The sequence below is a fragment of the Leishmania major genome, chromosome 10 (assembly GCF_000002725.2).
Source record: "Leishmania major strain Friedlin complete genome, chromosome 10".
NCBI classification, from domain to species: domain Eukaryota; phylum Euglenozoa; class Kinetoplastea; order Trypanosomatida; family Trypanosomatidae; genus Leishmania; species Leishmania major.
Window position 1 is genome coordinate 369286 of NC_007251.2, and position 20974 is coordinate 390259.

Genomic DNA, 20974 nt, shown 5'->3' on the forward strand with positions numbered 1-20974 from the left:
TACAACGAGCAGCCGAGTTCCCACAGCAGCTTGGCCGCTTCCGTTTCCCTTTGTTGTCGTCGTGCCTCACTGTTCCGCGGACGCACCACGCGGTGCATCGTAGGCCGCCAGCAGCTGCGCCACTCGCACACCCACCTTGTCGTTAAACATTGTGAAGAGGTGCAGCCGCGCCTGCCCATGTCGCTGAAGGTCGTGGAGGAGATCCACTGTCTCCGATAGCCACACCGATGTGAGGCGGCAAGACGCGCAACGCCGCACCTCACGCACGCGTGCTTCCACTTGGGCGACGCGATCCTCGCTAACCTCTAGTGTCGCCGCAGAGCCGTTGCTCTCCGTCAGCGCTTGTAAGAAGGTGTCATCCTGCAGGGCCGGCTCTCTTTTCCTCCGAGGGGGCTCGTCGGCGAGCTGCCGCCATGCGATCATGAGCTCGCTCGCGTACACCTCCAGCGCCTTCTGCATGCGCGCGCTGGGAATCACTTTGGTGTAGTACAGCGACCGCAGCAGTACGTGCACATCGGTAGGGTGTGGCAGCAGCACACCAGGGATGACGGAGATGGGCGGCGTGAGTGCGGTCGGTGCGGCTGCGTGTACGGGGTGCTGCTGTTGGGGTCCGTCACCAGCCGGCTCCGGCTGCTCTCCACCCCCTGCAGTGGCAGCCCAAGCACGCAGCCCACGCTGTATTTCGTCCACGTAGCCCGTAAACCCCTGTGCTGTTGTGATCATCTGCGTCACAATCACGGGGGCCGCAGCGCCACCGTGGAAGCTGCCGCTCCGAATGCGACGATGCTCGGGCTCGCTAGGCGACCGCAGCAGCACCTTCTCGTGGAGCATTCGATGTATACAGGCGGCTCGCACATAAGGCGCGTAGATGGAGGAGGACGTCCATAGTCTCCGCACCGCACCGAGTCGTCCCAGGGTGCGGCACGGCTCCTTTAGCTCGGGCATGACAGCCTGCGGCGTGCACAGGTGCCGCGCACGCTCCCTGGGCTCGCCGGAGGCCGCGGATGGCGTACCATCATCGACGCTGATATCGCTGGACCTCTTCTCGGCCGATACCACACACGCCCGGCGTTTTGCAACGCGCACCGCTGCCGTGAACGCGTGCTCTGCGGCATCAAAATCCTCCTCGAACGCACGCAGAAACTCAAGGCTGCGCTGTCGCGCCGCGGCGACACTGCTGTCCCGCGTTGCCACCGAGCCCGTTGCAGCGGCTTCTGCAGGGGCAGAATAGGCAGCTGATGTCGCGCCCCAAGTGCGGTCCAACGGATGCCCCTGTGGGTAGCCCGCCACGCACAGTTCTAACGCGCTGGCACGTGTGTCGCCATCACATGGCCTGTGCCCTTCTAGTTGCTGATCCCTCAAGGTGCTGACGTGGTGGATCAACTCGGCACCGGTGCAGAGGGCGCGATGGGCTTGCTGCAACGGCGATGCCTCCACTGCGATCCCGGCACCGAGAGCCCCGGAGAGAGGTCCGTTAGGGCTGTCTTCACTGAGGCAAAGCCGCAGATCAGGTGGGCTATCGCCGCGCACGAGCAGAAGCCGTCGACCGCTTTGCGCGAAGACAAAGTCTGTCACCACCGCGTCGATCCCGTCTGGGGTGACTGCTGCATGAGCCGCAGCCTGCTCACCAGGTGACTGGGGCTGGGTGCAACCTCCGCTCTCCGTCGCACTAGGAGCACCGTTGGGTACGGTCGTATTGATGGCGAGAGTTACTGGCACCCGCCAGTGATGACGGAAAGGAAAGAGCGCGGCTTGCGTTGTCGACATGTCCTCTGCAAAGGACGAGGTGGCGAGAGAGGCGGATGCGAGTGTTGGGGAAGCTGTCCCTGCCGCTGCGGCCTTCAGGTGGCGGGCGCTGAAGTACACTTCCTTGCAGGGCACGATGCCCCCCACAAGGCTGTGCCGCGGTGCACCGACGCTTGTGGACGTGGTGGCCAAGGCCACGCCACGCTTGGAAGGACACGCGGTGCACCGCACCAGCGAGTCGCATAGGTGGACAAACGCAAGCCACCGTTGCTGTAGCCGTGGCGGCGATGAAGCAGGGGTGCTGCTGGGCAGCCCTAGCACGCACGCGATGAGCTCGTCGGTGTTCAGCGCCTGCGTTCCTGGGTTTTTCCTCACGGTCTTCTCCGTCTCGGCGGTCGGGCTTTCCCCCGTGCTGGCAACGTGCCGGCCACCCAGCGCGTGTGTGGCGCGATGCACCGCGCCTGAGCACGTGCCGGTGGGCGCCCCGGCAGCTCCCGCCGCAGCGGCGAAGGGTGTGCGGTCGGGACGATGGGGAAGCGAAAGCCCCACCGAGAACGACAGCGGCGGTGGTAACGCCGCAGCAGAGGACCAGTGCGACACACGCGCCGCGCCGATAGTGGGCTTAGTGTGCCACTGATCGTTGTCTGCGGTCTGTCACCATGGCAGAGGCAATGCTGCCGCGTGGTGGGTGTGATGAGGTGCACACACCGCTGCCGTGCACCCCCCCCCCCCCCCCCCGCGTGGTGTTGCCATCCCCCGCATTATCGTCTGCACCTGCAGAGGGCTGCGCCGATATGGATGTGTGTCTTCGTGTGGATGTGCATGTATGTAGTTGTGTAGAAGTGCGAGGTGTGGCAGCACCTCGCACGACGCAAGCCAAATAGGGAGGGAAGTGCAGGGAAGAGCGCAGCATCAACAGTAACAACAAAAGAAGAGCATAAACAGAGGCGACGTTGCACGCGCGCGTCGCTCGCGTCCCGTCAATTGCATTGCTGCGTCATGCGGCGCCCCCCCCCCTCCTCCTCCTCCTGTCAAGGCGGTCGTCCTTCCCTCTTCTCCCTACATGAACGCAAAGCGCGGGTGGAGGGTAGCGGGAAAGGAAAGGCCCCCCCCCCCACACACACAAGTACACATCGCCGACTGAGTGGCACATGGGCTTCGTGCCAGCCTCGTCCAAGGCCCTCCGCGGGGTAGTTCATGTGTGAATCACCGAATATGCCAGTGAGTGTGCCGACAGAGGGAGGGGGGGGTCATCAGCGCGGCCTCGGGATAGAACCGCAACAACAACCCCGAACGGCGTGAGGCGATGCGCTACTGACGCTCGTGTCGGCTCCCGTGGAACGTCTGTCTGTCTCTCTCTCTCTCTCTCACTGCCTGCGGATGTGGGTTCGCGTTTCCTCACAAACACATTACGCTCTAACCGCGACAGATACGTGCTTGCATTCGCTGTGAGCGCAGAGAACCATAATACATACATATATGTGAAGCGCAGCGTTCTGTCGGAGGAGAGTGTGACGGGGGCGGGTGGAGGGGCCATGTTGTGTACGTCCCCCTTCTCCTCCTCCTCTCCCGCTCTGTCTCCTCTCTTCTCCCAGACCTCCCCTCCTCCTCTCCCCCCACACACGTACGCGTATGTACACAGAGCGAGTGGAAGAAAGTTGAAAGCCGCTGGAGATGGGGGGGGGGAGGGGACACCACAGGGCAAGACCTCTGCTTCTGACACACGCACCGACTAGCGGGGAGCAAAGGAGGAAGTCCACATCACACCGGCTGGTGTTGCATCGCCAAGCAGCACACAACACACAGCCGCAACAGAACACTCTCTCCCTGTCTCTCCCTCTCGCTCTCTTTTGCAACCCTTTACCTTCCGTCACGACCGTCAGCACACACGTGTATGAGGTTTACCAATCCCCATTGGCATTACAGCACAGGTGCGATACAGTGCACTGCTTCGTCGACAGCCAAACACACACACACACACACACACACACACACACACACACACACACACAGAGCATCAAACCCAGTCAAGCACAGACATGAATGGGCCACGCTCACGTTGATATCCTACAAACCTTCGCGTTCACACTTACATGCACGCAACATACACACACTCTGATTCGGTCTCCGCGGCCACCACCGCCACCCCCTTCGAATCCGTCGCCCGCGACTCCCTTGAGCTCGCTAATCGATTCTCGTCGGTCTACACCCCCTCCTTCCTCTTCACGCCCTGCACACACTAGCTCGGCGACGGTGACGACTATGAGCAGGGGTGCGGTGGTGAGAGGCAGGGCCAGCGGAGAAACCGAGCGAGGGATCCGCGGAGTTCGCGTGGGCGCGCCTGATTAGCTCTTCCAGATCCGGCACGTATTGTCCTTGCTGCCGGTCAGTATTGTGTCGCCTTCGTAGTTGAAGGAGCACGAGAAAATCTCGTCCGTGTGGCCGACAAGTGACTGCAGCACCTGGCCTGTCTCGACGCTCCAGAGGTTGCAGCGCTTGTCGCCGGAGGCGGTGATGATCTTCGTCCCTTGTGGGTTGAACTCTAGCTTCGAGATTTCTCCCTCGTGATCGTTGAGGCTGGCAATGCAGTGGCACGTCGCCGTGTTGTACACCCGCGCCGTCGTATCGGCGCTCGCGCTCGCCACCATGTTGCCCGACACGCTGAAGGCCACGTCCAGCACTTCGTCGGTGTGCCCACGCAGGGTTGACACACAGCGGCCAGACGCGACGTCCCACAGCTTGCACGTGCGGTCGATGCTGCCCGTGACGACTAAGTTGGAGGCGTAGTTGAACTGCACCGACGAGATTTCGCCGCGGTGCTCGCGCAAGGTGTGCACGACGGTGCCAGTTCGCACGTCCCACAGCTTTGCCGTATGGTCGAAGGAGCCCGTGACGATGAGGTCGCCGTACGTATTGAAGTTCAATGCTACGATTTCGGCTGTGTGGTCCATCAGCGTGTGCAGCTCCTGGCCCGTCTCCACATCCCACACCTTCGCTGTGTTGTCCATCGACCCCGTGCCGATAAGTGTGCTCTGCGGGTTGAAAGACATGCACACGATCTCGGTCACGTGACCGGTCAGTGTGTGCAGGCACTGGCCCGACTCGCCATCCCAGATTTTGCACGTCTTATCGAAGCTGCCCGTGGCGACGCGGTTGCCGTATGGGTTGTTGAAGCCGACGCAGTAGACGACGTTCCGGTGACCCTCGAGCGACACGAGCTCGTTGCCCGTCGCCGTCTCCCACACTTTGCAGGTGCGGTCGTACGAGCCGGTCACAAACTTCGTGCCGTTTTTGTTGAAGGCGCAGTTCGTCAGCGGCAGCATGTGCGCGCGCAGACTCTTGAAAAGAGTGAAGGTCTGGTTCGGGTTGTTGCCAGCGATCAGCTTCTCTACGAGCCGCTGCAGGTACGTGACAATCTGGTCATGGTACTTGCCGTTCAGCAGCGGCTCTTCGGCGATAATCTTGTCGACCAAGGGCTCTAGTGGCGTTGTCGGCGTGAGACTAAGCAGCCCGATCGTCTTCTGCCCCACCTGCCCGGCAGACGTCTCGTACTCGAGCGTGATGCCCGGCGGGTAGTAGCGCAGCAGGAAACAGCGGAGCTTCATGGTTGTGGGCGATGATGGCACTGTGGACTTGCTTCAGAGCGACTAAGCAGGTGAGCAAGTACTTGCAGCTACTGTGCCGGGACCGAGTTTCCTTCCCGTTTCGCGTGATACCCTCCCTCACGAGCACGCACACACACACGCAGACGTAAACAGATTAAGTTGGCGTACGGAGACTGCGTGCGTGGCCGCAGCACGGAAGATCTGAAAGAGTGTATATGCGTATGTATCACCAGTGCGTGTAGGGGAGACCGGTAGGCGTCTTGGGTAGTTGGGTGGTGCTGGTGGCAGGCGGGCGAGTGGGGCGAAGGCTGGCGGGGCAGCGTGCGTGCGAACAGCAAGAGCTACGAGCAACGCGATAAACCGGAGCAGGGGAGCAGCCGCATGCGCGTGCACACCTGGGCCTGAGCAGAAGACTGTATGGACACGCAAAAAATAAGAGAATAAAAGGAAAGGAGGGGCGGCGACGAATACGTGCACGCACGCCGCGCCGAGAGTGAAGGGGGCGCAGGATCTCTGAAAGACAACGATGGTCGATGCGGTCACGACAGACTACGCAGAACAAAGAAAACGGGGAGGGGGGGGGGAGGGCAGTGGCGCAGGAAATCGAGAAACAAAGTGGAGTCGGATGACGGAGCGGTGCGTGGGGCGCTCGTCAGCTCACACAGGCAGTCAGAAGAAGAAGAGAAGGCCTCCCCAAACAAACACCAAAACAAAAGAGATGAAAGGAGGTCCGCGTACCCGGCGATGAAGCTGCTGCTGAGAAGCCTCGTTTGGCAGGACGGCGTCGGGCTGCACTGAGCTTGGAAGCAGTGTGCGTATGTGCTTGAGCCCGCGCGAGAGGAAAGGGTTCCCGAATGAGAAGGAAATACGCAAGCGTGGGAGACGAGAGAGGTGTGGGGGATGTGCCGTCACCGTATGTTGCACACGTTTTCGCACTGCACGCCTCCTCTGCGAGCGTGTGTGTGTGGGCGTGTGCGCGCGTGGGTTGCGTCACCTTTTTGGGTGTCTTTCCTCGCCCTGTGGCAGCTGAGCCTTTACTTCTCCCGTTCGTTCTCCGCGTCACGTTCTCTGAGAGAACAACGCAACCGGCACCAACTCGGTGAACTGGGCACGGCGTGCACCTGTGCGTGTGGACGGCACCGCCAAGGAAACCACCCACGGGAAGAACAGGATCTATACACACACACAAAATAAGACAACAAACGAGATGTGGGAACGCGCTCCTTCGCAGATGATTGCCGGTACGGTGCGCACACAACGTGAGAGAGAGAGAGAGAGAGGGAAAGGGGAGGGATACGGTGTGTGTGTGTGTGCGTCGGTGATTTCGATGGGAGGGGGTAGACTACGGGTAACGAAACACTCCAGCCACGTGCATCGAGTCCATGGAGAGATCAACGAGGGCGGCGGTGGTTGCTGCGGTGCCGGTGAGGTTCGAAAGGAGAAGCGGAAAAGAGCGCAGAGAGTGCCCTTCATCCACCGCCACCGGGTCTCCTCTCCCATGCCATCAGAAGCGAAAAAACCTCGAAGCAGGGATGGGGTGGCGCTGCTGTGTGTGTGTGTGTGTGTGTCCGCCATCACCGCACACACACACACACACACACACACACGCACACACAGCAGCGGTTAGACGGATCCAGTCGTTGGGCATACTTCTTCCTCTTCTGTCAAGCCCATCTCTCACAGACACGAGAGAGAGAGGGGGGGGGATCAAAGACGGAAACAAAAACGGACTTAAACAGACGAAGGACAAGGCGAAGACAACGGGAGAGTGCGAGAGTTCGTGGTGGTAGTTGGGAGATCCCCCGCACCGACGCACACACACACACACACATCGAGCGTATAACAAGCAAGCGTAACATAGACGACGCAGATCGCCTTCGGCATTCGTCAGCGCTCATCACCACCACCGCTAGACACCGCCGCATGCACTCTTACACAGATGCATACACACACGCGCATACATCTCTCTCAGGACAGGTCAAAGGCTGCCTCATCCTCGCCTGCATCCAAGCCTTCCAGCTCTTCCCGCTCATAGAATTCGTCGGCGTTCTCGTCATCCACGAACAGTTCCTGGTCCATCTGCCAGAGGTCCCAGCCACGCAGCTTGCCGTCGCCGCTCTTGGCACGACGCACACGCGCTGCCTCCTTCTCGGCCGCCTCCTCGCGCTTGCGCTGCTTCCATGCCTGGAAGGATGCCTCAGTGACGGGGGTCAGGTCGGTGCGATCCTTCAGCTTTTCACGCTCCGCCTCTAGCTTCTCCTCCAGTCGTTCATCATCTTGCTCCACCTCGTCAAAGTCCTCGGGGCGGAACAGGTACTCCTCCGGGTGGCACATGTACTGGTCGTCCCCCTCAGCGGTCTCCGCCGCCTCGGCGTCGCGCTTCTTGCGTTGCTGCTGGTCAACATCGTTGAACAGCTTCGCCAACTCAGCCTCGCGTGCGCGCTTCTCCTCCTTGGCGGCGCGGCGCGCCAAGAGCTCCGCCTGCGACTTGCGATCCTGCGGGTTGCGCTGATCGACGCTCTGTTTCACCTGCTGGACATAGGCCTGCACCTTGGTGCTGCGGTTCTTGTTCTTGAGACCAAAGGTCTTGTCCTCGACGATCTTTTCCTTCTTCTTCTGTTCAGCCTTGCCCATCTTGCACGTGCGCCGTTGTGTGTTGGAGTTGTGTGCGCGTGTGAGCGCTTGTAGATGATATGCACCTGCGTGCAACTGTTCCGTCGCCACTAGCAAGCACTGACGCAGCAGTCACGCGCGCGTGTGTGTGTGTGTGTTCTGAGGGGAGGGGCACGCCTGTGCGCGTGTGTCGGAGTGCTTTCGGAGTTCGTCAAGGGGGGAGGGTATATAGCGTGAGAGGATCCTCTAAAAGGAAGATCGCACTGGATGGAGGGAGGCAGGCGCGCGTGTGTGTGGCCCATCGAGAGGGAGAGGGGAGGAGAGATGCAGTGATGAACGCAAGAGAGAAGTGAGCGGTGCGAAGACCGTTCCTCCTTTCGCATGCGGTGCGTGTGTGCCGTCAGTGCCGCCCGTGGTACACACATACACACACACACCGCTTGCGACACTTACGGACGGGAGAGGACAGAGAGAAGAGATCCGAGCAGAGATGCGCCCCCCCCTGCACGGCACGCGCCCCTCCTTTCCGCTGCTTTAAAGCGGTATCGTTAACGCGTCTGCAGGGACAGACACACACGCACACACGAGGTTTTCGTTTCGTTGGTTTGGTGGTCGCTTGCACAAGTTCGTTACTTTTTCTATGCGGCTGCCGTCCGACAGCACACGCACAGACACACACACACAAGGGCACAGTGAACACCGCCACCGCCGCTGCGACCCTCACCTTGAGATGACTCTGCCCCCGCGAGCTCCCTTGATCAATCCGTTGACAAATCCCTTGCGTCTTACTGGAAGTAGCGACGCTTCGGACGCTTCTTAAACCACTGATCCTCGTCCGCGTCTTCTGCCGCCACCTCTGGCGCACCTTCCACCGCTGCTGCCGCGGCCTCCTCAAAGTCCTCATGGGCCGTCGGTGGAGGTGCGCGGGCGCGTGCGGTGGATCGGCGGGCACCACGACGCGTGCGTACCTGCAGAGCCTCGTCGTCGTCGTCCAGCTTCTGCGGTGCGCGTCGGACCGCCGGTGACGGTGGCGGAGGCGGCGGTGACGGCCGCGCCGGGGCAGCTGCGACAGGGACAGCGCGACGCCCAGCAGGGGCCCGCGGGATCGTTGGCGCAGTCACCACCTCCATCTCCTCAGCTTCTTCCTCTTCTTCCTCGACGCTGTCTTCTTCGTACTCCTCCTCGTCCGCAGCAGCAGCATCTACTGCTGCAACCGCCCTGCTGCTTCCTTGTGCTTGTGAAGCTGGCGGCGCGGGTGAGGAGGCGCCGGCGTCACGTGCGCGCGCACCAGCCCCGGGTGCTGCAGAGGCGGAAGGGAGGGAAGAACGGGCAGAGGCACGTGCAGGTGGAAGTTCTTTCTCCGCCTCTTCAAGCTCTTCCAGCTCTTCGACCTCCTCGTATTCTTCGTCGAAGTCCTCTTCCGCTTCCTCTGCCGAAGCGCCGTCGTTGTCACTGTGCTGCGCAACGGCCATTGACTTGGGTGTCGTTGCCGCCGCTGCACCGGCCTTGCTTGTTCCGCGTTGTTGCTGCCACTGGTTGTAGATGGCCTCTTCGAGCATCGCCTCCTCTTGCTCTCTGTCCCGCGCAGCGTGTGCTGCTGCCGCCGCCGTGGGCAAGGGTGTCCCTGCCGACTGCCGGTGCTTCCCCCGTGACGTGCGTGCCGGCACCGCCTCAGCGGCCTTTTCGTCCGCCACACGCACCGTGTCCTCCTCGTCGGTCTCAGGTACTACGCGACGGCGATTAGAGCGGCCAGGGCTCGGCGATGAGGCAGGAGCCGCTGCAGCACCTCTTGCCTTGCGTGAGGGCGGTGGCGGTGCAGCTACTTCCACGTCCTCTTCGTCTTTCTCCTCCGCGTCTTCAGCCGCCTCCGCCGCACCCGCGGCGCGGTCACCATCCTCGGGAAGCAGTTGCGCCAGCGTCGCGGTCAGTGTGGCCTCCAAATCCTCGCGATTGTGCAGCAGACTATGCACCACCGAGGCCCCGGAGGAATCCTCGATGTCCATCACGAGGTCATCGATGCAGCGGTACTCGTCCATCTCATCCGCCATCCCGAGCGGGGTCGCGAGCGCCCGCAGTCGAGCGAGTTCTTCCCTTGTAAACGGGTTCGTCAAGTCGATCGTCGCTGTCGAGCGCAGCATGAAGTCCGTGCTGTCTGACGGGTCCGCCATCTTGGTTGCGATGAGGTGGTAGTGCACCACGTTCACACGGGGAAGCACCTTGTGGCGTAACAGGTGCAGGACACCGAGCATCACCTCCGCAAAGGGCAGCCGCACGTCTTTCTCGATGATGTGGTCTTTCATGGACGTGTAGTAGAGGTGCAGCGTGGTTCCGGAAAGGCGAACGACGCTGCAGCCGGCGCTCTGATCGATCGCTGGGCGGAACGGGGAGTAGCGCTTCTCCTTCGAGTTGAAGAACATCTTGTACGCCTGGGCGGCGGTGAGCACCTTTCCAGGTGTCATGTCGGTGACGGCCGTCGCCGAGGACGACGATGACGCCCCGGCTGCGGCGAAGACGGCAAAGGGCCGTGTGTCCGACGACACTAGCGGGAACCCGTAGGGCGGCAACGGCGTGCCCTCGAGCACGACGACCTGCTCCTCGCGCGCCAGTGCCCGCATCAGGACGGAGCCGTACAGGAGCGCGTTCACGCTCTCGCGCTTGTAGAACTCGACAGCTGCGTCATCCGTTGCCTCCTCCAGTGCCATCTGGTGCTTGTTGTACGACGTCCAGATCGTCTTGAGTGCCCGCACGCCGACCGGGTCGGCGTCCGTGATCGTGGCAGCGTGGTAGGTACTGAACATGACGAGTGGGTCGACCTGCGCGGTGTCCTCGTCGAGCACCAGAATGTCGCCCCGCTGCTCCTGCGCCTCCCGCTCCGCCTTGTTTGTCGGGTGAAGGTAGCCATCAGCGGTGTTGAACTGCTTCATCATCAGCTCTGCAAGTCGGACCAGCCTTTCCCGCCTCTCTGCCGCGGTCGCTGCTGTGGCCGGCGGCGCTGGCGCTGCAGCGGGCGCTGGTGGTGATGACGGTTGCACCGGGGCGGTGGACGAGGGCGCCGCGGTCGTCGCTGCGGCCTCCTCTTCCTCCGCCTCTTCGACTTCTTCCTCGACCTCCTCGACGAGTTCCTCATCGTCCTCGTCCGCATCCGCAGCTTCCACCTCTTCTTCGACGCCGTGTGAAGGTGGCGGCTGGCGCTGCTGCTGCCGAGGTGCCGTGGGAGCGGCCTCAGGTGCTCTCTTGCTGCTGTGCCGACCTGCTGGTGTGGCTGCTGCGGCAGGGGACGGCTGCGGGCTGCGCGATGCCGCGGGGCGCCTTGTCGGCCTCTCTTCTGCCGTCAACGGTGCCACCTCCTCGGCGTCCTCGTCAAGCACATCCTCCACCTCCTCGCTTTCGGCAACACCGTCCTCTTCCACCGCAGCCGCCTCAGACGCCTTTGGCACAACGTCCGAGACGACAGGGCGCTGTCGAGGACCGCGACGCCGCGCGGCGACGTTTTCGTCGGCAACCTCGTTGTGCGCAGAGTCGCTGAATGGGGCTGCTACCGCCGCAGGGCCTCCGCTATCATCGCCTTGCTCTGCTGCTGTGGCGGTAGTAGCTGGCTGTGCCGCCACTGGAGTTGCATGACGCTCCGCTGCGGTGTTCGCCAGGGCCGCTTCGGCATCCCTGACGGCAGAGGCGTTCACGGCCACCAGGTAGGGTGGCGTTGACGAGTCGGCCATGGCAGCGCCGTCAGTCAACCGCTTTGGCGCCATCAGTTCATCGGCGACGGCGCGCTGGATCGCGCGGGTCAGCCACGCCATCACCTCATCCGTTTGCGACCGGTGCCGGTGACGTGAGAGGCGGCTGTAGGCTGCTTCGAGGAGACCCCGTGTGTACGCGCTGAGTTGCACTCGGTCGGGCTGCTCCTTCCACTGCCCGAGCGTCGCCACACCGCGCAGGCGCAGCTCACGCGCGTCTTTTTCGCTTTGGTATCGCTCGCTGTTGAGCAGCACGTCCAGGCACTCCGCGTCGCCGCCGACGGCCCTGAGCTTCCGCTTCTGTGTCATGGCAGCAAAGTCGCGGAGACTGACCGCCTCCACGGCACCACCGCCGACCTCCAAGTCGGGGTCCACAAGGAGCCGGACGAGGTCCGCAACAGTGCCGACTGCAGCAGCAGTGCCATTCCTGTGGTGATCATGCGAATGCAGCAGGACTTCATCAATGGTGACCTCAAACGGCCCGCGTTCGTCCTCCGTGGTGTGCGAGTGGACGATGTGGTGGGTGGCACTAGCGGAGGCGAGTGCGCTAGACAGGACGGCGTTGCTGCTGCTGCTGCTGCTGTGGGGCGGGGAGGAGCGGAGCGCGAGAAGGACGCGAGACGCGTGAAGCGCACTCGGGTGATATGAGCCGCAGCCGCCGGTACTGACCGCCCTGGTGTTTGTGCCGCCTGGTGAAATCATTCCTTGTGCGAGCTCCAGCGGAACACGGATCATTGCGCTGCCACCGGAGAGGTGTGGCAAAGAAGCAGTCGACGTTCCGCAACAGACTGTAATCCACAGCTGACCAGTGTTGCTGCTGCTGCTGCTGCAGCGCGCTGCGATGACCACCGCTGTCGCCGCCGCGGCTGCGACTGCTTGAAGACGACCCCTTCGGAGCATCGCGCTGGCGCGCACGGCACTCGCAGAAAGCACTGTTCACGCGTTTTCAACGGTACGCGGATGTGCAGTATCGCGCAGACAACGCCTGAGACGCCCGCCACCGTCGTTAGGGAACGATAATGCAGACAAGTACACACGCACCGACTGCAAGAGGTGCGGACGCCGCGCAGGTGCCGCCACGCCAGGCAGGTAAGGGGCACACGTGCACAGGCACGCACCCAAGGAGCAGGAAAGAACACGAGCCAACGATATACAAGCAACAAGCCAGTCAGGACGAGCGCGCCAGCGACCGGGCGGTGGGCTTGTGTTTGTGTGCCAGTGCGACTGGTGTGATCGCGCACTCACAACGTAAGGAAGTTCTATGAAGGCACGTGACTGCAGGACGCCGTCTCAGCGTCTGTGCGTGATGACGGCAGTGACGTGCACAGTTTATGTGTCTATGAGTGCCGGCTGTGGCTCCGCCCTTCCGATATTCTTGTCGGCTCGTCGACTTGTTAGAATGCAGGCCGCCGTCGCCAAACGTGTAGCGCGTCTATGAAGCTCTGATCATCAGCAGCAGCAGCGACACACACAACACCACACACACACTCACACACACAAACGTGCATGCGTGCGTGTATCAGCAGGTGACAGTGTGGAGAGGATGTGCGAGAGAAAGAGAGAAGGCGAGGGATCGATGGTCATCATGCAGGCCGACGCAGGTGACTTTGCATCCGCGCCCCCATTTATGTTTTTGTCGTTCATGTGCATCGCCGACACGAGGGAGCAGCAGTAGTGGCAGTAAAGAGGGAGGCTCACGTACCGACCTCCCGCGCCAACGCCCCCAACTCGTGGCACCACCACCTCCTTATCCTTCACGTACGCGAGCACGAGTTGCGGCGGTTTCACTTGCCTCGAACCTGCCAGAGCACCGACTGTCCCCATTTTCCTTTGGTCGCCTGCGACGGTTCGCCGGTTAAGTTTCTCTTGTGCGCTGAGAAACGAAGAGAGAGAGAGAGGCACCGCATCGGCATGAGACACCAATACACATGTACGCATAGGCATGTATATACACATGTACCCTCCCTGTGCATGTGCATGCGCTGACGTGCCTCGATATGGGCCCCAGATGCCAGCATCCGTCCCACACAACAACAGCATCCTCTATGCAGTACACGTTCAGTAAGAGAGAGAGAGAGAGAAAGACAGAGACAGCAACTCCACCACACGTGCCACACACACATACATACGTATCCGAGACGTCTATGGATCAACTACACCCACATACACATACACGTATATATATATATATACCACACACACACACACACACACACATACACAGCTGTCCGCCTCCGCCTTCTGAGCGCCTCCTCCCCCGCCTCACTACCACCACCATCATCCGCGTCTAATGGGGACCGGGGGGGGAGGGGGGGGGAGGTGGCGGGCAAGCGTGGAACACCTGCTCATGCCCCCTTCCTTCCCTCCCTCCCATACACGCACGCGTGCCACTATGGGCTACCGACGCCTTGAGCTGTTCGACTTCTTCTTTCTGCTGCTGCTGGAGGAGGGGGCTGCTTGGTTTTTCTTGGACGTCAACGGCTTCCGCCGTTTGGTCTGCGAGGTCGACTGAGGCGCCGATCTGGCGGTTGCACGGTCGTCACTCCTGGACATGCTCGCCGACCGCTTCTGCCTGCTGGCAGCGGAGGACCGCTTTCCATTAGAGCTGTGGCTCTCGCGACGCGGCCGCCGGGACGCGACGGTGGTCGTCTTGCTACCAGCTTTGCTGCCGCCCTTGCGTCGGCTGCCCTCAGCCCCACGCGGCTTCACAGCATTCAGCTCTTCCTCGTCTCCCTCGCCGCTATCGTCCTCTCCATCACCACTCTCCCCAGTCTCCGCGACGTCGCCGGCAGCCGCCGCACCCGCGCCTCGCTCACCTTCCTCCGTGGTGGTCGTCGGTGTGCCGGCTGCTACGGAGGACCGTTCGCCACCGGCGCCGTCAGACGCCGCCACCGGCGGCGGGATCGGGTTCGGCGTCCACGGGCCCGTCACGCTTGCCATCGACCCAGCGAAAGACGCGTGGCTTGCGAGACCGCCGCCAGCTGCAGCGAGGGACATGCCGGCCATCGGACTTGCAGGACTTTGCGGGGAGGCCGCCACCCCCGGTGCCGCCGTTGCGGTGGATGGGGAAGACGGGGCAGAAACTTGGGCGCCGGGGTTTGAGCCCTTCAGCCCGGCAATCAGGCTCTCTGGCGTGATCACGTCATGCAGCCAGGCAAGCGCGTCGGCCTCTGCGTCGTCGGCAGCGGTCTGGCCAGGCGCTCGAGACGACTTCGATGGTGCCACCCCTGTGACGGCTGCGTCAGCTGCCGAAGCGCCGATGGACGGCGGTGGTGCGTTGTAGTTGATGCGATCCTCCATCACCAAATCGCGCTGCAGGTCGCGCGCCGTCTCCTCACGCTGCCGATGCAGCTGCGCCGTCCAGTTCGTCATCGAGTCCAGCTCATCGTTCATCATCGCCTCGAGCAGCGCGGCGGACTCGTGCACGTAGTCGCCGTCGGCGGCATTCAGGTCCTCAGAGGGACTGATGCCGCCAGCAGTGGACTTTCCCGCAGCGGCGTCCCGCAAGAGGCGCGCCTCGCTGGCCACGTCATCCACTTCTGCACCAGGCACTACATCTTCCTCACCAATGTTCACGTAGTCGGCATCGTCGTCGTCATCCACGTCTGCGGCAACGTCCGAGGCTCTCCGCCCGCCTGCGCCACGACTCATCGCCTGCGCCATGAGGTCCGTAGCCGACACTACCGCTGATGTGTACGCAGGCAGCACCGTCGAGTCCGGCACGAGCTGCAGCAGCGTAGGCGAGAAGAGCGACTCCACCTCCTCTGGCGTGGACACAACGTTTTGCAGTACCCGCACCCGGTGCGTGTGCTCAATCTCGTCTATCAGTTCGCTGAGGGTGCGGAAGTCCTTGGTGATGCCGAGGGACTGCTGCAGCTCGCGCAGCCGGTCTATCACGTGGTCCTCGAACACGGCATCGTAGTCGAGGTAGTAGGGTACAGTGGGCGCCGCAACCGAGTTGAAGACATCCACGCTGACGCCGCCCGCCACGACAGAGCCGCGCCGGCGCGCGTAGACGTTGGCGTGGCCGCCACCGCTGCCGTTTCCAATCGGACTCGCCTCCACCCCAGGCTGTGCCTCGTCCAGCGACACCACTGTTACATACTGCACTGCACGCACCTTGTCCGCCGGCAGCACCTGGCGCATCAAGACGTGCAGCACTCCTAGCAAGGCCTCGGCAAAGCGCGCCACCGTGTGTCGGAGCTGCGCGGTGGTTGCCACTATGTTGTACAATGCCAGGGTCGACCCGCACACAAACACGACGTCGCAGCCGCCGTTGAGGCCCACCATGGGCCGAAAGGGGAAGTGGCTCGGCGCGGCGTTCGAGAAGAACATCTTGTAGGCCGACACAGCGCGGCGCACCGTCTCCGGCGTGGCACTTCGGATGCGCGACTCGCCCGCCGCAGCGGCTGTCCCGCGCGGGTGGTGGACGCTGCTGCCGCGCACCCGCGTCTCAGACGCCAGGAGAGGGAAGCCAAAAGACGGCACCTTTAGGTTCAGCTCCAGCTGCGCCCCCGCCACGGCAGCCGACCGCAGCAGCAGCGCTCCGTGTAGCAGAATGCGCATGGCGTCGCGCTTACGGGCCGGCGTCGTAGAGAGCGCGGAAACAACGCTGCGGTACTCGGCCCAAACCTCTGCCCAAGCCCGTACGACCTTGCGCTCGTTGCTGCCGACACCGGTGCTGCTACGCAGCCGGGCTGCTGCAGCCGAAGCTTCAGCCGCCTTTGGCTTCGCGTTCGCGCCGCCGCCGTCGTCCTCATCCTTCACACCATCCTCGTCCTCGGCGTCGCCGTCGCGCTGCAGCTCACTGTCCTCCAGCAGCTGCCCCTCGCTGTTGAAAACCCGCTCATCGATCGCGTCCTGCCTGGAGAAAATGGCGAAGAGAGCGAAGGGGTGCACTTGGCTACTTGCGTGGTTGTGAGGGAGTACCAAACCATCCTTGACGTCCTGCGGCGTTGTGTCGAGCTCGGTGCTGAGGTATCCGGTCGGGCTGCTGAGTTGGCGCTGCAGCAGCTCGACGAGACGACGGCGGGTGCGGCGTGGGTCCTGAAGAAGCGTTATGTAGACCGGCAGCTCAGCGAACAGCTCACGTGGCACGTAGCTGTGCAGCAGCTGCGGGTGCGCCGAGCCGTTGCCCATCGTGAGCCGCGGCAGTCCCGTACGCAAGTCCATAAGTGAGACGCGGTGGGACCAGAAAAGCTCGAGCGCCTTGCCGGCCAGCGCTGGGGCGTTCTTGAGCACCTCGTACAGCAGGCCAGGCATGTCGAGGCGGTGCGTCAAGTGCAGCGCGTGCAGCGTCGCCAGCAGCGGAAGCACACGCAGGCGCGACTGCAGTCCAACACCGCCGGAGAGCGGCAGGTAGTAGCGCCTGCACGGGGCCGGGCAGTAGGCCAGCAGCAGCGGCGTGGCTGCCGTGCCGGCAAAGACGAAGTTCACCTGTCCCACCGCCGCGGATATCTGAGTGAAACAGGAGTATAGGTGCTCCTCAACGGACTTGCCAGTGGAGAGCCAGAGCGAAATCACCTGCTGGCGCTGCTGCTCCAGCGAGGGAGAATGTGCTGCCGCCGCCGTCGCCCGGGCCGGCGCGTCCGCGTCATCGCCGTCGTCGGCATCACCTTCACCAGTGTCATCGGCAGCGTCCGCGTCGACGCCTGCCGCGCTGCATGCCTTGCGCGACGCCGCCGCCGCGCTAGAAGAGTGGGCGAGATGTCCGAGGGCACCGCCGCGCATGCCACCGCTTCCACCTGCCGCGCTAGTTGTCATGAACGACGACAGGGTCGCTGCGTTGCCCCACTTCACCTGCATCGCGCTCAGGGCTCGATCCACATCATCCACGAGGATCGAGGCGAGCTGCGCCGGAGCGGCCACGGCTGCTGACGACGCACCGCGCTGCTGCTGCTGCTGCTGCTGCTGCTGATACTGGCGGTGGCCGGTGCCCGCGTTGTGCGCCGACTGCAGAAGGCTCTGGTACCGCTCCCAGGACCAGTTGTTTTCATGCCCCCACCAGTATACGCTACGCGGCGCACGAGAGTAGAGCTCCTCTGTGCGGATCAGGCACGGGCACGACGCGAGCGCCACGCGGAACCAGAAGCGGGCAGCGAAGGCGACTGGGTGATCATCCAGGTCCGGCAGGTACGGCGTTGCCGAGCCGCCGTAGCGCACCAGCACTACCTTGTCGCCCGGCCGTGTGGTGCGCTCAATGAGCTGCTCCAGCAACGCTGTCTTCCCCGAGAGCGGGCCGGCCTCGATGAAGTGGATGGGCTTGTCGGCGGCGGCCGGTGGATAGTGAAGCAGCGTTGTGAGTCGGTCCTCGAGCAGCTTCACAGGGCCGAAAAGTTGGTCTAGGCCAATGGCCTCCGCGGCGCTGAAGCCGTTGCCGCCGAACCGCTCTGGCTGCGCGATGACCTCGTAAAGAGAGGTGACTGCCAGCGTCTCGATGCGGCGGCGCAGCCGATGCAGCATCGAGAGGTATTCCTGCTCGGTGGCGTCGTCGACAACGCCGCCGCTCTCGCGTGCTGTTGACGAAGGCGGGTCCGGCTGCCCCGACCACTCACCCAGCGTCACGTCTAATCGATTCGACCCAGTAAGAAAGGTGCCGGAGGCGTAGGGTGGCGGCGCCTGCACAGCCAGCCCACTCACGGCACCGCCGCTCAACGACGCGTCCGCGGGCGACGAACGCCCGTGCGAGGTCGTTGCCGCCACTGCGGCCGCCTCGTCGACGGAACTGTGAAACACGAAGTAGCGCACCGGCACAGAGCGCAGCTCCAGCAAGCTACCGGCCCGCTTCAGGAGCCCTGGGACGCGGTCCAGGGCGAGGTAGCCGTTCTTCTGCAAGGCCTGCAGCTCTGGCGGCAGCTGGCACACCACGGCTTGCTCGAGCAGCTGAGTGAAGGCGGCAGCGATGACGCCGTACGAGCGCTCGGTGATTTCGCGCTCCGCCTGGTCGTCGCCCCGGCCGCCTGGGGCGGCGCCCATCGCCGCATGGTTCGCCACGTAGTCCTGCCGTACGCTAGAGATCACCTTCTGCACAAACCGCAGGTAGTGATCCAACGTGCACGCCTCACCCGGCCGGAGCGTCGACTGCTGTTGCTGCCGCTGTGACGCGTTCGCGACGGGTGCAGGCGCCGCAACGCTGCCACCACAACCGCTCAGCATCTCGCCGAGCATGCGCGACTCGACGCTCTGGAGAGGGGAGCGTCCCGTAACATCGTTTCCGAAAACTGCGGCGGAGGAGGGCGACGAGACCGAGGATGCAGAGGCCATGGAGGGAGGGACGCCACCACGGTTGCGCACGACTTCAGCTGGCATCCACTCCTTCCGCTTCGCCCACATCGCCTGCGAGGCCCGGTCGATCGGAATCTGCAACGAGTCGAGCACGAACTTTCCCATCACATCTGACACCCAGTGCGATAGGATGTCCTCTACCTGGTTGCTGGTGTTCACGACCTTGACCACCTCTGCCATGTACGCCTCAACGCTCTGCGCGACGGCCGTGTCGAGGGCACTGCGGGTGCGGGCCGACACCTTCACAAGCTGCGGGTGCTCGAGCCACTGCTGCAGGGACTGAATACCGGCTTGCTGCAGAGCCGCCAAATCTTGCGCTGGGGACTCAGCCGCCAGCCGGGCCGCCTGCTGGTAGTACGTGCTCTGCTCCATCCACTGCTGCCAATCCTTCCTGCCGCCCAACGCGAGCAGCTGCCGCTTCGGTTGCATTGCCACAAACTCACTCATCGTAATGCGCTCGACACCCTCGGCTTGAGGGTCGATCAGAAGCTGCACCACCTTCGGCAACGTCAGCTCCGATGCAAGTGTTTCCTCCACCTTGACAATGTCCTCGACGCGTGCGTCGAGGGTGGGCCCACTGACTGCAGCCATTCGGCGAGCGGGGGTGGGGCGGAGCGCGCCGTCCTGGCGGTGCAGCGCCACTGAAGCGGGGGCGGCGGCCGCGGCAGCAGCTGCTGCGCTGAACGCCCCCTGCGTCGCCGCGGCTATCGATGGTGACGGGGGCGCAGGAGCGGTGGCACTAGACCCAGTCGTTGCGGCCGATGACGCTGCTGCTACTGGCGAGGGAACGGTGCCGACACCGCTCTTGCTACTAATCGATATGGGGCTGGTCGATGCCCGTTGTGAGACTGACGCTGCCGCTGCTGTTGGTGCCGCGTCGGCCGCCTGCAAGATAGCGGAGATGTTCTGCGTGTGCAGCGGCAAGGCGGGGCTCTGCGAAGCGGATCGCATTGCGGTAACGCTTGAGGAGCCGATGGCCGACGCCGCCGCCGCGGTCGTTGCCGACGTCTCTGTACCACCCGACGGTACCGGGGACACGCGCTGATACCACGGCAGTCGGCTCGGCTCACTGCTGCCCGGTGGCTTGTACACGTAGAGGAGGGGTGCTGTGGCAGCGAGCACGCCACCAGCGCGCAGCCAGGCGGAGCAGGACAGGCATCGCGCCGAATTCGAGTGACTGTTGCTGTCTTTGCACAGATGTGCGCCCGCGACGCCAACGAAGAAGGACGTAGCGATTCGTCGTCGGAGCATCTGCCAGTAACGGGGGTGCAGCGTCGGTCGATGTGAAAGCAGAGCCAGCACAGGACGCATGCACCCGCACGCGAGGGTGGAGGAGATGCGATGCTCGCACACCTGTGCGTCTCTGCCGTGCGTGGAAGCCGCTGAGGCACACAGAAAAAAAAATTCACACGCACGCTCACTCAAGCGCGTAGAAATAGGCGAGTGGTGGTGGCTGGTGACGCGTGCGCGTGTCCTTCTCCCTCTCCCTCGCCGTCTCGATCGATGGCTGCTTTTTGTTGTGTTGTGGCGCAGCTTCTATGAGCTGCCACTTCGTGACGCGCGCGCTCGCGTCGTCCCCAAAACCCGCCGTGCGATGTGGCGCAGCGCGTTGAGGATGTCTATGAGTGTAAGCGTACACGGGAGGCAGCGTGCGTTGTGCGCGCGTGCGTGCGTGCGTGCAGTGAAACTTCTATCACTCTATTATATGAAGGAAAGGTTAGCACGCCCCACGCGAAGGGCAAGAGTGTGTGTGTGCTGTGGTGGTGCAGGTGGACACAGGTGTGGGGATGTATGTAGATATATGGAAAGAAAGGGCGACAAGGGGGGGGGGCTGGCCTCCCTCCTGTGCACATGCGTGCGTGTGTATGCGTGTGTGTGTGTGTGTGTGTGTGTGTGTGCTGCACCGGTTGCAACTTTGGCCTTTGCGCTAGAGGTATGAAGAGGGGCGGGGCAAGAACGGCGACGGCACACACTCACTACAGTGGCGCAGGC

At 63.0% G+C, this 20974-nt stretch overlaps 5 protein-coding genes across 5 annotated transcripts; all 5 read right to left on the reverse strand.

Moving 5' to 3' along the window:
* Positions 1-66: 66 nt before the first annotated feature.
* On the reverse strand, positions 67-1767 carry LMJF_10_0770 (hypothetical protein; the record flags this gene model as incomplete). The annotated part of the gene is made up of 1 exon (XM_001681359.1): positions 67-1767. One exon carries the CDS (start codon positions 1765-1767, stop codon positions 67-69), a length of 1701 nt encoding a protein of 566 aa, XP_001681411.1.
* Positions 1768-4091: 2324 nt separating this feature from the next.
* Positions 4092-5351, reverse strand: LMJF_10_0780 (conserved hypothetical protein; the record flags this gene model as incomplete). Its single annotated transcript, XM_001681360.1, has 1 exon — positions 4092-5351. The coding sequence occupies one exon, from the start codon at positions 5349-5351 to the stop codon at positions 4092-4094; it is 1260 nt and encodes a 419-aa protein (XP_001681412.1).
* A 1968-nt stretch (positions 5352-7319) lies between these two features.
* LMJF_10_0790 (conserved hypothetical protein) lies at positions 7320-7985 on the reverse strand (the record flags this gene model as incomplete). Its single annotated transcript, XM_001681361.1, has 1 exon — positions 7320-7985. The coding sequence occupies one exon, from the start codon at positions 7983-7985 to the stop codon at positions 7320-7322; it is 666 nt and encodes a 221-aa protein (XP_001681413.1).
* Positions 7986-8749: 764 nt separating this feature from the next.
* Positions 8750-12007, reverse strand: LMJF_10_0800 (conserved hypothetical protein; the record flags this gene model as incomplete). Its single annotated transcript, XM_001681362.1, has 1 exon — positions 8750-12007. The coding sequence occupies one exon, from the start codon at positions 12005-12007 to the stop codon at positions 8750-8752; it is 3258 nt and encodes a 1085-aa protein (XP_001681414.1).
* Positions 12008-14095: 2088 nt separating this feature from the next.
* LMJF_10_0810 (conserved hypothetical protein) lies at positions 14096-19573 on the reverse strand (the record flags this gene model as incomplete). Its single annotated transcript, XM_001681363.1, has 1 exon — positions 14096-19573. One exon carries the CDS (start codon positions 19571-19573, stop codon positions 14096-14098), a length of 5478 nt encoding a protein of 1825 aa, XP_001681415.1.
* Between the last annotated feature and the right edge of the window lie 1401 nt (positions 19574-20974).